General features: G+C 55.5%; 5 protein-coding genes across 5 annotated transcripts; 3 read left to right on the top strand and 2 right to left on the bottom strand.

Annotated features, from left to right (window-relative positions):
• Positions 1-2,655: 2,655 nt before the first annotated feature.
• On the top strand, positions 2,656-3,711 carry GCG54_00013919 (uncharacterized protein; the record flags this gene model as incomplete). Its single annotated transcript, XM_045413765.1, has 2 exons — positions 2,656-3,174; positions 3,238-3,711. 2 exons carry the CDS (start codon positions 2,656-2,658, stop codon positions 3,709-3,711), a joined length of 993 nt encoding a protein of 330 aa, XP_045261844.1.
• A 625-nt stretch (positions 3,712-4,336) lies between these two features.
• GCG54_00013920 (Protoheme IX farnesyltransferase) lies at positions 4,337-5,839 on the bottom strand (the record flags this gene model as incomplete). The annotated part of the gene is made up of 1 exon (XM_045413766.1): positions 4,337-5,839. The coding sequence occupies one exon, from the start codon at positions 5,837-5,839 to the stop codon at positions 4,337-4,339; it is 1,503 nt and encodes a 500-aa protein (XP_045261845.1).
• Positions 5,840-6,364: 525 nt separating this feature from the next.
• Positions 6,365-12,630, bottom strand: GCG54_00013921 (uncharacterized protein; the record flags this gene model as incomplete). The annotated part of the gene is made up of 4 exons (XM_045413767.1): positions 6,365-7,042; positions 7,105-9,653; positions 9,709-12,108; positions 12,159-12,630. 4 exons carry the CDS (start codon positions 12,628-12,630, stop codon positions 6,365-6,367), a joined length of 6,099 nt encoding a protein of 2,032 aa, XP_045261846.1.
• Positions 12,631-14,488: 1,858 nt separating this feature from the next.
• GCG54_00013922 (Transaldolase) lies at positions 14,489-15,886 on the top strand (the record flags this gene model as incomplete). The annotated part of the gene is made up of 6 exons (XM_045413768.1): positions 14,489-14,561; positions 14,621-14,814; positions 14,870-14,978; positions 15,032-15,263; positions 15,327-15,725; positions 15,832-15,886. The coding sequence occupies 6 exons, from the start codon at positions 14,489-14,491 to the stop codon at positions 15,884-15,886; spliced, it is 1,062 nt and encodes a 353-aa protein (XP_045261847.1).
• Positions 15,887-16,613: 727 nt separating this feature from the next.
• Positions 16,614-18,533, top strand: GCG54_00013923 (Allantoin permease; the record flags this gene model as incomplete). Its single annotated transcript, XM_045413769.1, has 5 exons — positions 16,614-16,715; positions 16,772-16,917; positions 16,972-17,271; positions 17,328-18,082; positions 18,142-18,533. The coding sequence occupies 5 exons, from the start codon at positions 16,614-16,616 to the stop codon at positions 18,531-18,533; spliced, it is 1,695 nt and encodes a 564-aa protein (XP_045261848.1).
• Between the last annotated feature and the right edge of the window lie 45 nt (positions 18,534-18,578).

Raw genomic sequence — 18,578 nt, forward strand, 5'->3', positions numbered from 1 at the left:
GGCCGGAGCTGAGCGCTGATATCAGCCACAAATGACGGAACGTAGGCTACCCATGGACAACCGTCCTCGCGGGTTTTCTTCAACGATTAGCTAATGACCGCAGATGTGCAATGGGAATCTCCCCAGCGTCGCCGCTACCAGCTATCTGCCGTGCTGTCTGGAATGTGGAGGATCGTCCAGCTTTGACTTCTGATCTACGGCACTTCCGTGACCATCTTCAGTCGTGAGACTCGAGGAACACGTCCGCCTCTCGAAGCTGCGGGATCACCATATCACCATGTCTTGCAAGTGGCGGTGATGGCCTGTCTGCCTCACGTCGAACGATGGAGGCATTGCTGTGCGAATAAATAGAAAAGGTCTCGGGCTGGGGGAGACACGGGGTATCATGGAGATTGTCGAGGCTGTTCAGCGGCAGGTCATGGACGTCACAACCGATCCGAGTGGAATCATCGTTGGCGATCTGCGCACACAAACATTCCATTAACGACACGCGCTTGAGGCGGCGCATAGCGGTCGGGTTGACGGTCTCTGCTCGTCTCTGCTCGTCTCTGCTCGTCTCTTCTCCGCCATCTTCACCTCGACCGACGCCTGCAGAAACAAGCGCTGGGCTGTGCGTGGGGGGGGCGAGGGTTGCTCTGCAGAAACGCTGCACGGTAGCTGTCAGAGATAGATGAACTGCCCATGCTGAACCCTTGTCTTGTGTTGGTTCGGTCGTCATGAGGAAAACGGCGATGCAAGGGAAGGGAAAAAAAGGTTTGAAGGCGAGGCCAGACGGTGAGGGAAAAGGGTCGCGGGGCCCGTGGCAGGGACACCGAATTGGCAGGGACACTCACTGCACTGCGATGGTACAGTGTAGGTACCTTACCTTAGGTAAGGTGCGGGAACCCACAGCTGCTGTGGAGAAACACCGGCCCGCGGTGGAACCAAGACGTCGATCAGAAAGCAGTTAGCGCGGGCCTATTTCCAGCCCTGGCCACTCAGAGGCCCGGCCGCCGTCCACCAGGGCCCATAGAGCTAACAACAAGCTCCACTCAGCCTTCCAGGCGCGCGTCTAAGTCGAGCTTCATTTCATCGTTTCCACCTTTGACAGCGCACAACCGCTCGAACAACACCAAGCCCTCTGTCGCCCTCTCTTTTTCGCTCTCTGCCTCTCTCTCGCCCATCTCTGTACCATTGGACGACCGCGGGGTTCATCTGAATCCAGCTATGCGCATGCAAGATTTCATGCAATGACCCGCTCTGCTCTGCGAGCTACCCGTCGAGAGCGAGCGAGCGAGCCAGCGAGACAGAGAGAAAGAGAGTCGTTGGAGGTACCCCCTGGCCCGTCGATCGCCATGCGCGTCGCTTCCAGGCATGGAGCTACTTGCTGCCGCTACCACCGTCCGCCAACAACCACAACATTGTCCTCGCCCTCGTTCCACCCAGAGATGCAAGTCTACGGCAAGGCATCTTGGCTAAGTACCCTGCCGCGCGCGCATACGTACAGAGAGACAGAGAGAGCAGAGTCGCCTCCAATGCAATGCGCCTCCCCTGCCTCATTTCTCGTCCCGGACCCCAATTGGCTCCTTCGCCGCCGCCGTGGGGTCTCAAGTCCGCTCCAACGCACTCCGGCGGCTCGATGCTCATGCTCATGCTCAACCCCATGCCCACCTTCAACCTCACTGCTACACCATCATATCACAGACTGACAATACTGCAGTACCAACAGCTCCCCAGAACAAGCTTACCCTTGCGCGCAGACTGATCGACGGCCAAACCCCACGTATGTCGTGGCATGATCCAGCCCTAAACCCAGACGAACCTCTCCAGATGGAACCTCACGACCGCGGCAAGGCTGGCGCCTACTCACACCCAACGCTTTTGCTAATTTCGACCCTCTTTTCCCGGCCCCAATCTCTTCCCGTTTGAGCCGTATGCTCCCTTCTTCGGCACCCCGGTCTGCCGTCCGATCATGCCAGGTTCCATCGTAGCCGCCCTCCAGACCCAGCCAGTTCTACGCGCCCAACTCCCGACAGACGCCCATCCTCGCCATCCCTCCAGCCAATGTCGTCCGCCCTCTGTCTGGACGCCCGCTCTTTTGGACACACGAGACGGGTTTCATGGCATCGATGGCTGCGATTCTGCTCTTTTGCAGCCATGCTGTCTTGTTTCACATCTTTACCACCCCGGTCTCATCTCGACCGCGCTTCTTCGCCTCTTTGTCCCCCCGGCAGGCCGTGATGTTGCTTAAAGTCAGACCCAACGTCCGCCTCTCGACCTGATTCTGACCCTCCTGTTCCTCAGTCTATCAAGCAATCTCACAACATCTCACAACATTTCCTTTTCCGTCTCTTTTCCTTTTTCCTTTTTTCCTTCCAAGTCTTCGTCATCGTCATCGTCGTAGCATTTCCTAAGCCAGATTTTCTAGATTTCTTCTGACTTACACACCTCCATTCGCTATCACTCTCCTCTATTACTACTCTATATCCATCATCGGCCTCTCTCCTGAGTCCACCTCCAGGCGAGGAACGAACGCCAACGAAACGAAACTCTCACTTTCGACACTGTCAACTCTCTCTTCGCAGCTTAATCCTCTAATCTGCATTCGTTTATATCCTACTCCTTGACGGCAACTCTCTAGTTGCCCCCTTTGACACAATATCTTCCCACGGTATCATGCCCAAGCACACGCGGGCATCCAGTTCGAGCCACCACCGCTACATCAACTCCATGCCTGTGTCCCTCGCTCCCGCGGCGAACCCCATCGCCATGTACAACCAGAGAATGTCAATGCCGCAGACCTACTACACGGTGCCCTCCTCTTCAGCCCCGATGCAGCCCCAGCCACAGCCCACCTACGAAAGCTACGCCCCGGTGGCCGCACCCCCGGTCTCGGTACCTCCTCTGCAGCACCGCGCCTCTTCCGGGGCCTGGACGCCGCAGGACGACCAGCAACTCCTCTCGGCCCGTTCTCAGGGCCTGAACTGGGGCCAGATCCAGATGGCCTACTTCCCAAACAAGACCCCCAACGCCTGCAGAAAGCGCCACGAGCGTCTGATGGAGCGCAAGGGTGCCGACGACTGGGACAACCGCAAGCTCGAACGCTTGGCCAAGGAATACATGAGCATGCGCAAGGAGATTTGGTCTGCTCTCGCCGCACGCACCGGAGAGAAGTGGAACGTTGTTGAGTCCAAGGTATGTTCAACCATGATGACATCAGCAAGATGTACGACGCATCTGCTAACCAAGCCTCTGCAGTGCATGTCCAACGGACTCAAGAATCTTCAAAGTGCGGCCCGCGCCGGGGCCAGACGGGAGCGCCTGGAATCGGGGCAACCACTACCACCAGGGTATGACGATGACAGCGGCATCAGCGGCCTCGGGTTAACCCCAGTTGACGAGCTAGACGCGTCCTACAGTAGCCCGGAGATGTCCTCTGGCCACTCCAGCGGTGGCAGCACCACCTCGGCCGCCGGTTACGTCACCTCCTTCTCCCAACATCTCCAACCTCTCCATGCCGGACAATACGGTTACGGCCACACGGGCGCCCATCACGGATACAACAGCTCTGTTTCCTCGAATGCCTCGGTCAACGGCGGATACCCAGGCCAGTCACCATCCGTCTCACCCGGCCCACAAATGTATCAACACGGCCAGAGGTTGCCGAGCGTGGACATGGGCATCGACGCCATCATCAACCGTCCCGGCGGTGGCGGCCAACATCCCATGTGAGGGTGTCGTTATCTTTCCTTTTTATCAGAATGATTGAACGCTCGTTTACAACAACAAGTTTGCACTCGGAGGCTTTTTCGTTTTTACACAGGATTTTGCTTTTAATTCCTTTTTTTTTTTTAGCCCTAGGCCCATTTTGCACCGTTCATGGACATTCAGGGTGGCGTTGCAGGCGTTGGGATGGCCGATACAACCGGATATACCGTTGACAAGAAATATGGGTGGAAAGTGCGTGGTCCTCTTACAGGGTGGCTTGAGAGACGGGGACAACAGCACACAGGCAATATCACTTGCCTTGGTAATGACAACGGGCGGAGAAGCACCCAAGGAGTCATGGTTGTGTACATTAGCATCTATAGATACCAAGATGATGGTGGCTGGTATGAAAAGGGGAGGGACCGGAGAAATGCAACCAGATTTGAAGTTCACAATCCAAACGTCTATTCGGTCAGCTGCGTCTTCTAGTCATAGCAGCACACGCACACACAAACGCAAAGTTACAGAGTGAGGTCGGTATTTTGAACTCGGGATCCTAGACCGAGGCCCTCCCGGTAGAACCGCTTCTTTCCATGACAAAAGAGCACACTATGATACATGGCAAGTTCTACGCTTGCCGCCTCTACCACTATCTGCGCGGGGCGGGTGGGGTAACAGGCATCTCGTCTAGCTCGTCGTCTTCCCATTCATCCTCGTCGCTGCCCATGACACTATTCCACACACGACTCCACATGCCCTTCTTCTGTAGCAGCGCCAGCACCATGACGACGGGCAGATGCCAGACACTGGCCCAGAACAGACCCCTGGCCGAGCCCTTGTGACCCTCGTACTTCCAAAACCGCACGGCCTGCCACGAAAGCCATCCGTTGACCGACAAACTCGTCACGGCAAAGCTCCACTCCGTCACGCCGGCAGCGCAAAGCGCCACGCACAGGGGGATGAAGGCTATGCTGTACCTCAGCGCAACGCGGGCGTTGCGGGCGGGGTTGGTCCACGCAAGCATGCGCAGGCCCGCCGCCTTGTACTCTTCCCTGATGGGCCAAGAAAGGGCCATAAAGTGCGGGAACTGCCAGGCGAACAGCAGACCGGCCATCAGCCAGCCGCCAATGGAGCTGCCATCGCTGGCAAGGAGGAGTTCTCGCCAGGAGCCGTCGCCCGAGGCGGTCTCGCCTGCGGCCGCGGCCCAGCCCATCAGCGGGGGGATGCCGCCGACGACGGCGCCCAGCCAGGTGTTGGCGGCGCTCATGGCCTTCATCGGGGTGTACATGCCCGCGTAGATGAAGATGTTGGCACCGCCGAGGAATGCGACGGTCGGGTTGACGCCGAAATAGAGGGCGCCCACGCCGGTGAGGGCCGTGGCGACGGCGAACACGACGGCGGCGCGCGTCGAGAGCAAGCCTCTGACCAGGGGACGATTCCTTGTGCGGGTCATCTTGGCGTCGGTGGAGGGCTCGTAGAGCATGTTCAGGGAGTTGGCCGAGGCGGAACATAGGGCGGTGCCGGTGGTGAGGAACAGCAGCGTCAACGGGCTGAGCGAGGGCGACTCGGTGATGGCGGGGGAGAGGAAGGCGGGGACTGGGTACAGCGCGTAGGAAGACATTGCGGTCAGCACGACGAGCGCGGAGAGGCGGGGTTTCGAGAGGGAGAGGAGGGTCGAGAAGATGCGACGAGCGGAATGGGCGGGTTGCCGTTCGGCGACGCTGGTGAGGGCGGAGGAGGCATCTTGAGGGAGGGGTACGTCGGGCGAAGAGGCGGCGGCAGCTTCAGCGGCGGCTTTGCGTTTCGCGGCCTGACGGCGACGGGGGGGGAGTTCGTGGGTTACGGCGAGGTGGTTCGGCTCGGATTGTGTGTTGGAAGAGGAGGAGGAAGAGGCGATCGAGGCTGAGGCGGAGACGGAAGAGCTTCGGGTTCCTGAGGGTCGAGGACGCTCCAGGACGCTGTTGGGGAGGAAGTAGCTCGCACTAAGACGCACGGCGGGGGCGGCCTTGGGTGTCGTCGTGGAAGCGGCGCGCCGGGGGATCAATGGCGAGGAGAGCAGGGCCCGAGGGGAGCTCGAGGCTTGGTGGAGGCATTGGCGACACGCATTATCGAGAAGACGAGGGCGCAAGAGCGTATTGGGAGCTGGCCGCATGGTTCTTGCTCTGCTCAGTGTCCGCGCTCATGTCTCTGCCTGTGGAGGGGAGAGCGAGGGCGAGGACGGCGGACGACAGCGGGTGCTTCTCACTCACTGAGCCATGCGCAAAGCTTTCGATCGGTCCGTTGAGAGGGGCTGGAGACGGAGGTCGTGAGCCGGCGAGGTGATCGGGGCGTCGTCGGTCGGGTGGGCGGGCGAGATGTTCAAGAACGTGGGAGCATTGAAAGAATCATGCGGACGACACGGCCTGGCGGGATGGATGGGCTCAGAAAATACTTGGCCAATCAGGTGGCGGCTGATGGAGGTGTCAAGTGGATCCACTTTTCCCGGGCTCTGTCGGGTCGGGTCCACCGCTTCGGCGGTCGGCGGGCACTTTGCGGCATCCGAAGCCTTCAAGAAAACACCACTGTGGAAGGGAACAATCTAGTCTATTGACGATTACTGATCTGCCCCAAGAAAGACCCAGACCCCAACCTCAACGCCATCCGTCTAATCCACAATCAACAGTCCCTCACAGCAGTCTCAAGCATCCCCCAACTCGTCTTCATCCTCAGCCACCCTTGTCTTCTTGGGTGACCCGGCACGCCCCTGAGCATCCGTCTCGTCGCGCTTGCGCTTATCGCCAGTGTTGCTTGGTGCCTCATCCCCAGACGCAGTTTCCGGCACCAACTCGCTAGAGTCTGCCACGCTCAGGTCATCCTCCTCACCTGTGTCCTTCCACGTTTCGTCGCGAGGAAGCCCCATCGAACGAACCCTGCGTGTCTTGCGCCGTTTCGTCTTGTTGCCGTCTGCATCTTCAACCTCTTCATAGTACTCCTCGTCCTCGTCATCATTCCCTTCATCATTTATGAAGTCGCCGTCTGCATCCTCATTAACCCCGTTTTCATCCTCATCCTCATCAACCTCGCCATCGTCGTCATCACCAGGGAAGGGAAGACGCCAGTTGTCCTTGTTATCATTGTGATTGGGGTCGTGCTGCCAGGTCAGGTTGGTGCGTTTGCTTCCATCTGTAGGGCACATGGTCTTCGCCAGCTCAGGGTGTTCATCCAAGAAGTCGGCCTTGAGTTTGGAGAGCCGGACATGCTTCGGCTGTTTGATCCAACCGACTCTGCTCGGCAAGACTGGCCAATCTTCTTCATCAACCTCAAACTCGCCCTCCTTTGCAGGAATGCGACAACTTCGGTTCGGGTCCGAGTGGGCCTGTGAGGAAGAATAGGTCAGTCATGAATGTGGTCGTCAGCGCAGGAAGTGGATTCTCTTACATCGACTTGGGCTTGTCTGTCCGGGTCACCGCGCTTGATGCCTCTTGGGCCTCGCTTAGGGGCCTTGCGGAAGCATCGTGAGCAGTACATGTCATCATCAGGGACAAAGCCGCTTGTGGGGACGGGAACAGGGACGGGTCCGAAAGGCTTAGGTTTGGTCGGAGGCCGGGGCTTGGCTGAGGGCTTAACTGTCGGCTCCGATGTAGGCTTACTGGGTGTCGGCTTCGTCGTTGGTGGCTTGTTGGTCGATGGCTTCGAGGGAGTAGGCCTCGAGGGAGTAGGCTTCGAGGGAGTAGGCTTCGTGGTCACAGGCTTTGTCGTCGAAGGGTCCACAACCTTGGGAGGGTTGCTGCTGCTGCCACCTCCGTTATTGCCACCTCCGCCTCCACTGATGTCTCCCAAATGGCCGCCCGTGTTGGCTCCTTGGCCCTCTCTGGGACCATATGGGGTTATTGGCGGTGTGCGCTGGCCAGAAGGCGGAATTTGTGACTCTCCAATCTCAACGCCTTGCATGGGATCCGTCACAGGCTGAGACTCCTGAGGACGGTTTACATCCCGGCGGCCTCCAGGGCGAGAGTTGTCAGGTTGTTCAAAGAGTCCAGTGCCTGTAGATGCAGTCTCTGATGGTCCTGATTGAGCAACCGTGTTTGTGCCTGGGATAGGCTGCTTGCCCTCTCGTATTCTCTGCTTCTTGCGCTCTTCCCTCAATCTTGCCAGTTCGGCTTCCCTGTTCGGCTGCCTACCGATAACGAAGTCTTCAGCACCATGTGTCGTCTCCATGTGATGGTTAAGTTGTCGCTGGTTCATGAATCCCACCATAGCTCCGCACTTCTCAAAATACGGGCACCTCTTGTCGCGTCGATCCACGGCCCTCTCGTTGTCGGGATCCCACATGCTGTGACCGGGGCCGAACGGCTCACGCTGCGGTATATGAGGGATGTCCTTGTCCTCCAAGATTTTCCAAAGCTCATAGACGTGGCATTCCATATGCTTGACCTGGAAGATTCGTGCTTGAATCTCTGGAAGGTTCTCGTTCGCTTTACGCTCTTCCTCTGGGACCCGGAAATCAAGGCGGCAGAGAGGGCATTGCTTCAGGGGCATGCCGCCGTGCTTCGTCTCGTAGTGAACCAGAACCTCAGACGGCGTGAGACCAAAAAGAGGTTCGAGGCACCCACGAACGGTGCACTCCGCCGGAGGATCTTGCACGGGACTCGGGCCAGGCTTGTCGTGCCACGCCAACGGGTAGCTCAGAAAGCGGTCGGGAGCAGGGCGCCGTGGCTGTCGGCGAACAAGATCCCGAGCAGCATTCGAACCGATGTAGAGCGGATCCGTGGGCTGATCCCTATCCTTCCAGTAGCCTTCCGGATAGATCTCAAACGGTGTAATATTAGGCGGCTTCTTATCGGGACAGTCTACGATGTGCTTCTTAATGGTCTCGATCTCTTCCTGCTTCCCGTCCACGACGAAATTCTTTTGGCAATAAGGGCAAAAGCAACCCAAATGGGCAAAGAAACCGCCGCAATGCTGACGATGCCGGTCGATCTTTTCGTCTGAGAGCTTTCTCAGGGAGAACCCGCACTTGTTGCAGAAAGGCTTCTTAGAATGGGACATTCCTCTGCAGCGGTGCGGATATTCGTCATACGGGGCGAACTCATCCCTGACCTCTTTGCTGTTCCAGACGGCGTCGCCGCACGTTTCGCAGAAAGTACAACGACCGACTGCTTCGGCGTGAGGTACACAAGTGCGATCGTGGTGGTCACGCTCATCCCTGTCGTTGAGCACGTGGTGGTCCCGGCCACATCTGTCGCAGTACCGATATTCGCTTTCCTTGCCATTAGCCTTCGGGGGTGGGCTCAGTTTCGGTAGAGGTCCTTTTGGAGGCTGAAGTCGGCCAAGGATGGTGGATGGTATGACACGGAGATCTTCAGACGTAGACTGAGGCACTGTCGGTTTTTCAGTCGCTGGGCGAGGGTCAGGCATGTTCAGAATCTTGCGCAACTGAGCTGCGTGCTTCTCCTTGATGTGCTCCTCTCTTTGCTGGAAAGTCCAGTGCGTAAAGAGCTGCACATCGCACCATGGGCACTTATTGTCAACATGACTCTCCTTGAGATGTTGCGCAAACTCGACGTTCTTGCCCTGGCGATAGTCGTATTTGCACTTCTCGAATGGGCATCCGTTTTGGCGGTCAAGGATCATGTTGCGGTACTTCCAACCCAGTTCTTGCAAATCTCGCTGCTCAGTCGCCGTGAGAACATTCTTGTTGAACAAGTACAAGTTTTTATCGCTTCCTCCCGTCCTCATGATCGCTTCAATTGGCGGTGCATTGATGGGGATGGACGGGTTGTATATGCCTCTGTCGAATACGCTCGGCTGCTTGGACCAAGTCTTCTCACGAGCGTTCTCCTCGGGTACTCTCTGTTCTGGACGTTCATCAGGTGGGTGCGGGAAATCCTCTCTGGCCAGGCTGATGAGAGGGAGACCAAGTTCGTCCCGGAAGCGTGTGACGTCGCCATACCGAGGTCCCCATTCAGACCTGTCAAGCTGTTTGACTGTGATTATGTGGTCAGTAGTGTTGCATCAGTTAAGCATGGAGAACGTCCTCACCAAAATCTAGTTTATCATCCTGTAGGATTGAAATTTGCACCTCTTCTGCAATGATGCGACGTCTGATCATCGCCAGCTGGTTGTCGGGGTCATTCGGTCGAAGGATAAAAGGTGCCGGATTCCAATCATTGGTGAAATTCCTTGGGATCAAGGGCTGGAGCAGGATGGAATGTTTTCCGGGATCATACTCGATGTTGGGACAGCCTTCGTACAGTTTCCGAATCTTGGACTTGAATGTCGCCATCGCATGGGAATCTACGTTGAAATCTTGATGTCCATTCCTCCACTCCTGGCTGACCATTCTGCAGGTGACATCACCGTCGACCGGCTGGATGACAAACAACCGGCAAGGCTCACGCTCGTCGTTCACTGAGTCTGTGATGAACCTCGAGAGGTTCTGCTGGTCCTGTTGCCTGACTGTCTGGTCTAGGTGATGCCATTCTGCCGGTCTGCGCTCGCCCCGGGTGGGATAGATTGTGTGACTGAAAAAGTCTGTCCCACGCCATATGCGATACTTTGAAGCTTTCACAGGCATGTGGGACACTCGCATCAAGTTCTCCATTGTCCTGAGCGCGTCTTCGTATGGGTCATTGGCCCCAGCTTTGTGGGAGCACTTGCGTAATTCCCGCGTTGTGGCGTTGAGCCGACTTCCAGGTAGATAGAAGACGACAGAGTCCTGGGGTAAGGCCTCGGATGTGATGTTCGTTGGCGTCCTTCCAACGACATGAGGGTGCATCGCCAACCAGAAATAATAGTCAATCTCAAGACCACCATACCAGTGATTTTGGTACGACTTTTGAAAGTTATGTTCGCCGGACAGGACGATATCGCAGTGGCTTCCACCAGGTATCTGTGGGCGTCCGATCAAGACCTCCTGGGCGGTGGTCAGGAAAGGCATGTACTGGTTGGCACCCCACGGGAAGGTCGACGGAAGGGTATGTCTCTGCGAATCTGCCCCAAAGAATACTCCGCGTCGAGGCACAGTGTAGTACGCGAAGTCCGAATCGCCAAAGTCGTTCGTGCGGCTCAATCTGACTATATGGTTTGTATAGTCGCTGTCGGTTGGTGCCCAGTGTGTTGGTGTCGTTTCCCCCTGGCGGCGTACGAACCACACACAATCCTGATTCGTCTTGGACTGCTCGTCGACATAATTCGCCAAGTCGCCGGTAGAGGGAAGCGGTATCTTGGTATTGAAAGAACGCACGACGCTCTTGTCTTTCCGATTCATATGGTCAAGCACCATGTCGCTCTGGTCGCGCTGCTTCAGCGAAAGAAGCTTTCTGCTGGCCTGCTCAAGAGTGGGGAGGTTGGCGGCGTCGAACGTGACACGGCCTTGAAAACCAAACAACTTGGCCAAGTTCTTGGCAGGAGACCGAGGGGTTGGGTCGCCGTATCCGGTGTATGCAGAAGCTGATTCCTGGTTGTTGCTAGTATTGGGCATACTAGGAGGCGCAAACCCTGGTGTTCTCGGCGTGTTCCCGCCGCCTGTACCTGCAATAGAAGATGGCTTGAAGTGTTGAGTAGGAGGGGTACGTCCTTGCGAGCTACCAGTGGCGGCGACGATGCTAGAAGAACCCGGTAACCCCTGAGAGGAATTGGCTCTAATCGACTGGTTGTTTAGACCTGTTCCAGTTGCAAAAGAAGCCGGAATGCTAACAGGATTGGAGGTCGGGGGAACCTGGTGAGAGCTATTGCCAACACCGGGAAGCCGGCTGCTACCAAGTCCCGTCCCAATGGCTGAAGTCGACGTGCCTGGACCAAATGTAGGATTGTTCGATGAAGCGCGGGGAACACTAGTCAATCTGGTCGTCGCTGGTGTCAAGGCTGAACTGCCCGGGGCACGCCCGGGCAGAATCGTCGATGATGCCGTTTGATAACGACCTCCGGGGAGACCGGCAGGAGTCGGGACTTCCAGTCTGCCTGGAGTTGCAGCAAAATTGACGCGAGGATTGCCGGCCGAGACCGTAGGGGTGGATTTTGGAGGAGGCCTTTGTCTGGGCTGGTAGCCTGAAGACTCGACGTAGGGGGTTTCTGGGATTGGCGGAATAGAGGTTCGAGGGTGATGCTGCAAGTCTGGTAGTTCATCATTTCGAATGATGTGCTTTGTAGATGAGATCGACGGGGTGGATTGTGGAAGAACTTGAGCAGGAGGGGTTCGCCTGCCCAGGTAACCCGAAGACTCGACGTAGGGTGTTTCTGGGATTGGCGGAATGGAGGCTCGAGGGTGATGATACAAGTCTGGCATTTCTTCGTCGTCGTCTTCGTCATCATCATCGTTACCTCCTCCGCGAAGGTTCAGGCCTTGAGACTCGGAGTCATCCTGGGCGATCCCAGTGACGCCAGAATGGCTGCGAAATTGAGCAGCCGGCACAGGAATGGTGCTGTACGGCGCCTCCGTTCCTGTGAAAATGTGTCAGAAACCTGCAGAATCTTGGGGTATAGTCCCAAACCTCTCAAATGATCATAGCCAAAGTTCCTCCGGTCGTGCGCTGTGAGGAAGTGAAGTGGAGGCGAAACCTCGGCCTCGTGCAGTTGTTCCCAGTCGTCAATCTCGAAGGAGGGCTTGCTGAGCTGGGCAAATTGAGACAAAGCAGGCTCGACGGGTAGACCGAAGTACAACATGGCGAACTTGGTGGCCAAAGAGGGGAAATGGCCCTTGAAACGTCCCGCAAGCAGGGCGTGATATCGCCTGGTGCTGTCCTCCTGGCATTCTCTCAAACTGCGAGGTTCCACGGCAGGAAGAAATATCTTCCTCTCATGAGGCGTAAAGTGATCATCTAAAACCTGCTTAATGGTGAGAGTCGGCCGATCGAGCATGCGTCTGAAAGTGTACTCGACCTCCTTCCAAGCGGCGTCAGTCGGCTTGATGAGAGGGTTGTACCGTTTCGTTGGGTCAAGCACTAGTTTGTTTAGGTCCGACATGGTGAGAGAAGTATGAGATGAACAAAAGAGAAGGTAGCCCGGGGAACAAGGTTAGCAAACAAGAGAAGGTAGGAAAGAGAGTGAAAACAGAAGAGATGTGTGTTGACAGGACAAGCGCTGGTGAGGGTTGACGAGAAAGATGGAAGCATATGAATGAAATCACCACAAAGAGATGTGCCCAAGTCGACTTGAAGCGATCAAGGGAGACGGATTCCGTTGGAAGAAGCTTTGGACATCCAAAGATGTCCATGCATGGACTTTTCTTTGATCCTTTACGCATTGTTGTTGAAATCTTGGTGTTACCACCGCGTTCCAAGGGAGGGGAAACGATCATTTCAAGATGTTTCGAGACGATTGGTAGCGAAAACACTCGACTTGGTGGTTCTCATGACTGATTGACCTTTGGAGAGGCCACCGCCGAATCGGCAGATGTCAAGTTCTCAGCAGCGATGTGTGTCGCGTCAGTTACTGCGATAAACGATACCCATACACGTCGAAGGAAATACCAGAACTAGCGGCCGTTGACACGGCAGCCACAGAAAACGGCACCAGGAAGTCTATCAAAGAAGAAAAGCGTTTCCGGTTCCAGTTCACTCCAAAATAATTCTATTGTCCCATGATATTGAAGATTCGACGACGCGAAGAAGCATGGGCTTTCGATGGCTGTGCCTCGACCCTCTCGGTGGGTTGAACAAAGCCGGCCGGTCGGGCGGCATTGTCTCTAGCGACCGGAAACGTACGCGAACAATCTGTCAATCGTCGATTCAACCCACGAATACAGGACGTATTATGAAACATTCATGGTGGAAGAAGAATCGAGACGCCGGGATGCTGTTGGAAACGAATCAGCCTCTTCAAGTAAGAGCGTGAGCTGAAGGGTTGGTCCTAGATGAAAGCCGTACATGAGGATGGGACCTAGAAGACAGTGTTAGCCAGGGTGCATTTCGTACTTCACACGTGGCGCTTCCCCTTTCCCTAAAAAATTGCATGGCAGAGGAATACGGGCCCTTCGTGCGTCTCAACACATCCGTTCATCGACTGACTGTTCGGGCCACTCTTTGCCGACCCGTTCTCTTACTACCTCCCTCTTAATAGCGTCGACATTAAATGCGCGACCAGCGGCTCGCCATCTCATGTAAGAGCATGGGGTAACTTTTCCGAGCAGCATGTCTTTTAACTATTGAACGACTCGGAAAACTTGCCCTGACAACCAACAACCACAACGCATCAAGGTATGTAATTGTTAGCGCAGTGGGCTGGCTGCCCACATCTCCGCATCACCTCGGGCGGGCGACTCCAGGCCGAACCTTATGGGGACCCCACGTTTCTGTCACAGCCCACTCGTCAATGATCAGATTCCATTGACAGCTGTTTGGTCTACAACTGGCTTGTCGTAGCAGAAGTTTCCAGAGGTCATGCGTTGCTGCGCTTACGTTTCCCTCGAGAGGAGACACGCCCAAGCCCTGAACCGGCGGGCGTTGAGAACCTTTTATGTTCGTGAATACATGTCCGGCTGGCTCCCCTCAGGTCTGAGGGTCGTACTTCTTAACATTTCCCTCTGACAACAGCGGAGAGAAGTGCGGGGTTCGCCATCCAACCAACAAAGCAGTCATCGTCGCTCACGTTCTGACCTCCGGTCGACGCAGAGCTGGTATCCATACTTGCTGCCGGTGGGAGACTATTTCTGCCGTACACCCTGCTGCTTGCCGTCTTGTCAATAAGTTGCAATCTACCTAGACATTCGAATTTAGTTCAAGACCCTCTCTTCAGCTCTTGCATTGCACCGCCTTGTGTGAATCCCAAGCCCGTCCCCTCTGTCTCCTGTTTGATCTCTGCCCTACCCTCACATACCTTGATGATGGCCTCTGAATCCCTGTTGAATAGCTTGAGGTCTGCAAGCCAGGTCGACTGCGACACTCTTGACGTGGAAGGTAACGATCATGCTCGAATCCTCGTCTTCTCGCGCATCATGGTAATGACCTTTCTGCAGTTGCCAAAGAGCTGGGCCCTTTCGTGGACTGCACCTCCAACCAGGCCATCGCGTTCAATGAGCTGACCAAGCTCACCCCTGACGGTAAATTCTACCACGAGCAGCTCATTCGAGATGCTGCCAAAGACGCACAGAGCTGGGCGAAAGAAACCTGGTCAGACGTTGACCCGGTTCTTCTCGCCGTTGAGATCATGGTATGTAACCAGGAGCCAGACGAGAACACCCCATCAGGTTCACTAACACGCTCAGATGGTCAGACTGTCGCTGCAGTTTGCCCCCTATTTGACGGGCTACTTTCATGTTCAGACCAACACACACTTCTCTTACTCGATTGAGAAGACTCGCTATAATGCTGAGAGTACGTTCTATCCTCAATCGTGGTCGTGGGCCTAAATCTCACACAGCGTGCAGGAATTGTCGAAATGTTCAAGAAGATCGACCCCAGCTTTGATATCAAGCGGGTATGCATCAAGATTCCCTCTTCCTGGGAAGGCATTGCCGCATGCAAGATCCTCGAGCAAAAGGGCATCGCCACTCTGGCAACAACCATGTTCTGTATGGAACAAGCTGCCCTGGCCGCTGATGCCGGCTGCACATACATTGCTCCCTACGTCAATGAGCTCAAAGTGCACTTTGTCCCTGGGTAAGTCTCTCCCATCGTCTCGTGCTCATTCCATAGAAACAGAGTTATTGACTTGATTTTCAGGTATGTTGACGAGAATAAAGCCTTCGACTTCTGCAGAACCGCCCAGGCATACTACATCGAGAAGAAGGCGAAGACAAAAGTGCTTGCCGCCAGTCTGACTTCAGTAGCTGAAGTCATGCAGCTCGCGGGCATCCAGCACGTGACTGTATCACCGCCCTTGCTCCGGGGTTTGGCGGCTCAGTCGGCTTCAACGTCGACCGAGAAGGTCGGCGGCTACTTTGATGCAGGCCCGGACAAGAAGTGGACTACCGACTTCGAGGCGGAGTTGAAGGATGAGAGTGCGTGGCGCCTTGCCTTCACGCGCAGTGGAAATGGAAAGTATGAGGAGAAACTTATACAGGCGATCAACATCTTCTCGGACAAGCAAGATGAGCTCGAGGAGCTCGCCCGTCGATACTTGTAAGTTCGAGGATCAATGATGAACTGGACTCGGGCTGCATCCGATTAGCTATGCAGGAGCTAGCTAGACGTACTCAACCCAATTGATCCATGTCTCATTCCCCAGCGTCAGCACATTTGCGCCGACTCTTGGTTGCAACTGTAACAGCGAGTATGACTGAGAAGACTTGAGACCAGCTCCTACGCCAGCATCTCATCTCAAGTAAGCTTCAGGTTGGACAACGGTTTGTGCGACGCGGTCTTGTCAGGCGAAAGACGCCACGATCTTCCAGAATTCGCACAAGCGGAAGAGGGACACACGACTTGTGATAAGAAGTCGCTTGCGATTGGCTTGCATCGCCACTCGGGTGCGTCAACCCCTGCCCTTCCAGAGATACCCCGATAACCCTCACCCTGTTATCAGTGAATCCTTAGACCTGGGCTTCATATCTTACCCCAACCACTCGGTAAGATAATCGACTCTCCCCCATTGCCGAGCTGAAAGCTGTCGATTGTATGACCATGCTGCCATCGGCAGCAGGCGGACCTGGCCGGCCCCAAGCCTGCATAGGTAGGTCTGTCGGGAGGAATTGGTTCGCTGCGGAGGGGTTACATCGCACCGAGCTGCTTGCGGACTACATAGAGTCGGCCATGTCTCACTTCCAGCAAAAGGTCGTTGCCATGCCACCGTTAAGAAGGGTCGCTAGGAGGTAGTTAAGATAAGATTAATTGCTTCTCGGCTCCGGATCTGCTTTTCTCTCGGGCATCCTCTCTTCGACGTTTCGCCCGGACCTTGCCTTTTCGTGTTTTACCTCATGCTTGTGTGCAGCTGCATCTGAATTGGATGAGCTGCATACGACTAAAACTTTGGCACACCATCATATTTTGACCAAAAAACCGACGGCCACGATGCGGGGTTACGGGAAAGATGAAGTGAAGCGGCGATGTACTTCACTACGGGCATGGGAGCTTCCCAAGCACCCTAGCACCATTGCTCCTGATGGGGTCTGGGTAAGGACTCGGATTGAGAAGAAAGAAAAAGGCAGCCCCGGCTTACGTTGTGACAGTCCAACTCAGACATGGACCCAGTTCCGTTGGAGCAACAGACATGGAGCATATGGACGATTCTGGCTTACTGGAGTTCAGACCTGATGAATCTGTCGACGTTGCAAACAGCAGGAAGTATTTTGGCAGTCGGGTTGAGCTGGAGAGAGTAAGTCGCAGTCAGGCGTGACGACATATTGATGGAAGTGCTTACTCGATGTAGAGCTATCCCTGCCATGGCGGTCGGAACCTTTGCCATAGCCATAGCCATGGTTCTCAACGGTGCTATTGGAAGTAGACTTCACGTCCCATTTTCAGTAATAGCCACGGGGAGCTTTGGGTTCTACTTCCGCTACTTCGCCATCGTCAGTCGCGCTATTCTGGCCATGTTCTGGTTCGGCGTTCAGTGTGCCAATGGCTCTTATTGTCTCACAATCATGCTGAGCGCCATGGCACCTGCCTATGCGAGGATCCCAAATACACTGCCAGAGTCCGCCGGCATTACATCGATGGGAATGTGCTCGTAAGCGTTGACGAGTTTGCCGCCGGCCGTTGACTAATAGCTGACTTCCACTCAAGTTTCTTCCTCTTTTGGGTTCTCCAGCTCCCTCTCCTACTCATTCATCCGACGAAGCTCCGGCCCTTGTTCTACGTCAAGCTTATCGCAGCCCCTGCCGTCGTTCTTGGTACAATGGGATGGGCAGTTAAGAAAGCAGGTGGCGGCGGTGATATCTTCAAGTTAGAGCCCGAAGTGCCTTCAGGTACGCCTCAATACGCCTGGTTGTGGCTGTCCTGCATGTCGAGCGTGACAGGGCAGTGGGCCACCATGGGCGTCAACATCCCCGACTTTTTGCGTTATTCCAAGAGCCCCAATGGCCAGCTCGTGCAACTACCCTTTGTACCTCTCGTGTTTACACTCTGCGGGACCCTCGGTATCATCACGACATCAGCAACGAAGGTGTTTGTGGGCGAGTACCTCTGGAATCCGCTTGACATTGTCAGTCTCTGGCTTGCAAATGGATCCGGAGGCCGGGCAGCCGCCTTCTTTGCGGCGTTGGCATGGTTCATTGCCACTGTCGGAACGAACATCACAGCGAACTCCATTAGTGCTGCGAACGATCTGACAGTCATGTTCCCCCGCTACTTGAACATCAAGAGGGGTTGCATGGTCGCAGCGGTGATTGGCGGCTGGGTTCTAGTGCCGTGGAAGATCCTCAGCTCGGCGCAGACGTTCCTGAACTTCATGGGCGCTTATGCCGTCTTCCTTGCCCCCATCAGCGGCATCATGGCGGCAGACTTTTGGCTCGTCAAGAAGCAGCGATACGACCTGCCTGGTGAGTACATTCGGATTCGAGGCATTACTGACAACGAGACTGACACGTTTGATGCGCAGGGCTGTACGATCCCCACGGCCGCTACCGTTTCGATGCGGGCGTTAATTGGAGAGCGCTCGTTGCCTTCATCGTTCCTGTGGCGCCTTCGCTGCCGGGCATGGCACTGGCTATCAGCGGCTACCCGGCAGTCAAGATCTCAGACGGTGCGCAGCATCTATACAGCTTCGACTGGCTTTTTGGATTCGTTGTGTCAGTCTTCTTATATACGACACTCAGCTGGCTGGTGCCGGCGAGGGAGTCTCTCATACCGCAGACGATTTGGGTGCGGGAGGGCATGGATATCGAGGGCACTCAGGGCAGTGATGTCGAGACTCCGAAAGACAAGACTCCCGAAAAGGTTCAAGCTGCAGCTCGGGATGGCCACCAGACTCCAGATTCCAAGGTGCTCTGAGCAAGAAATCGACTTGACGCCTTGTTGAAAGCTTCTGCCATGTCA

This window comes from Colletotrichum gloeosporioides, assembly GCF_011800055.1.
Source record: "Colletotrichum gloeosporioides strain Lc1 chromosome Unknown consensus_60, whole genome shotgun sequence".
In the NCBI taxonomy this organism is placed as follows: Eukaryota; Fungi; Ascomycota; class Sordariomycetes; order Glomerellales; family Glomerellaceae; genus Colletotrichum; species Colletotrichum gloeosporioides.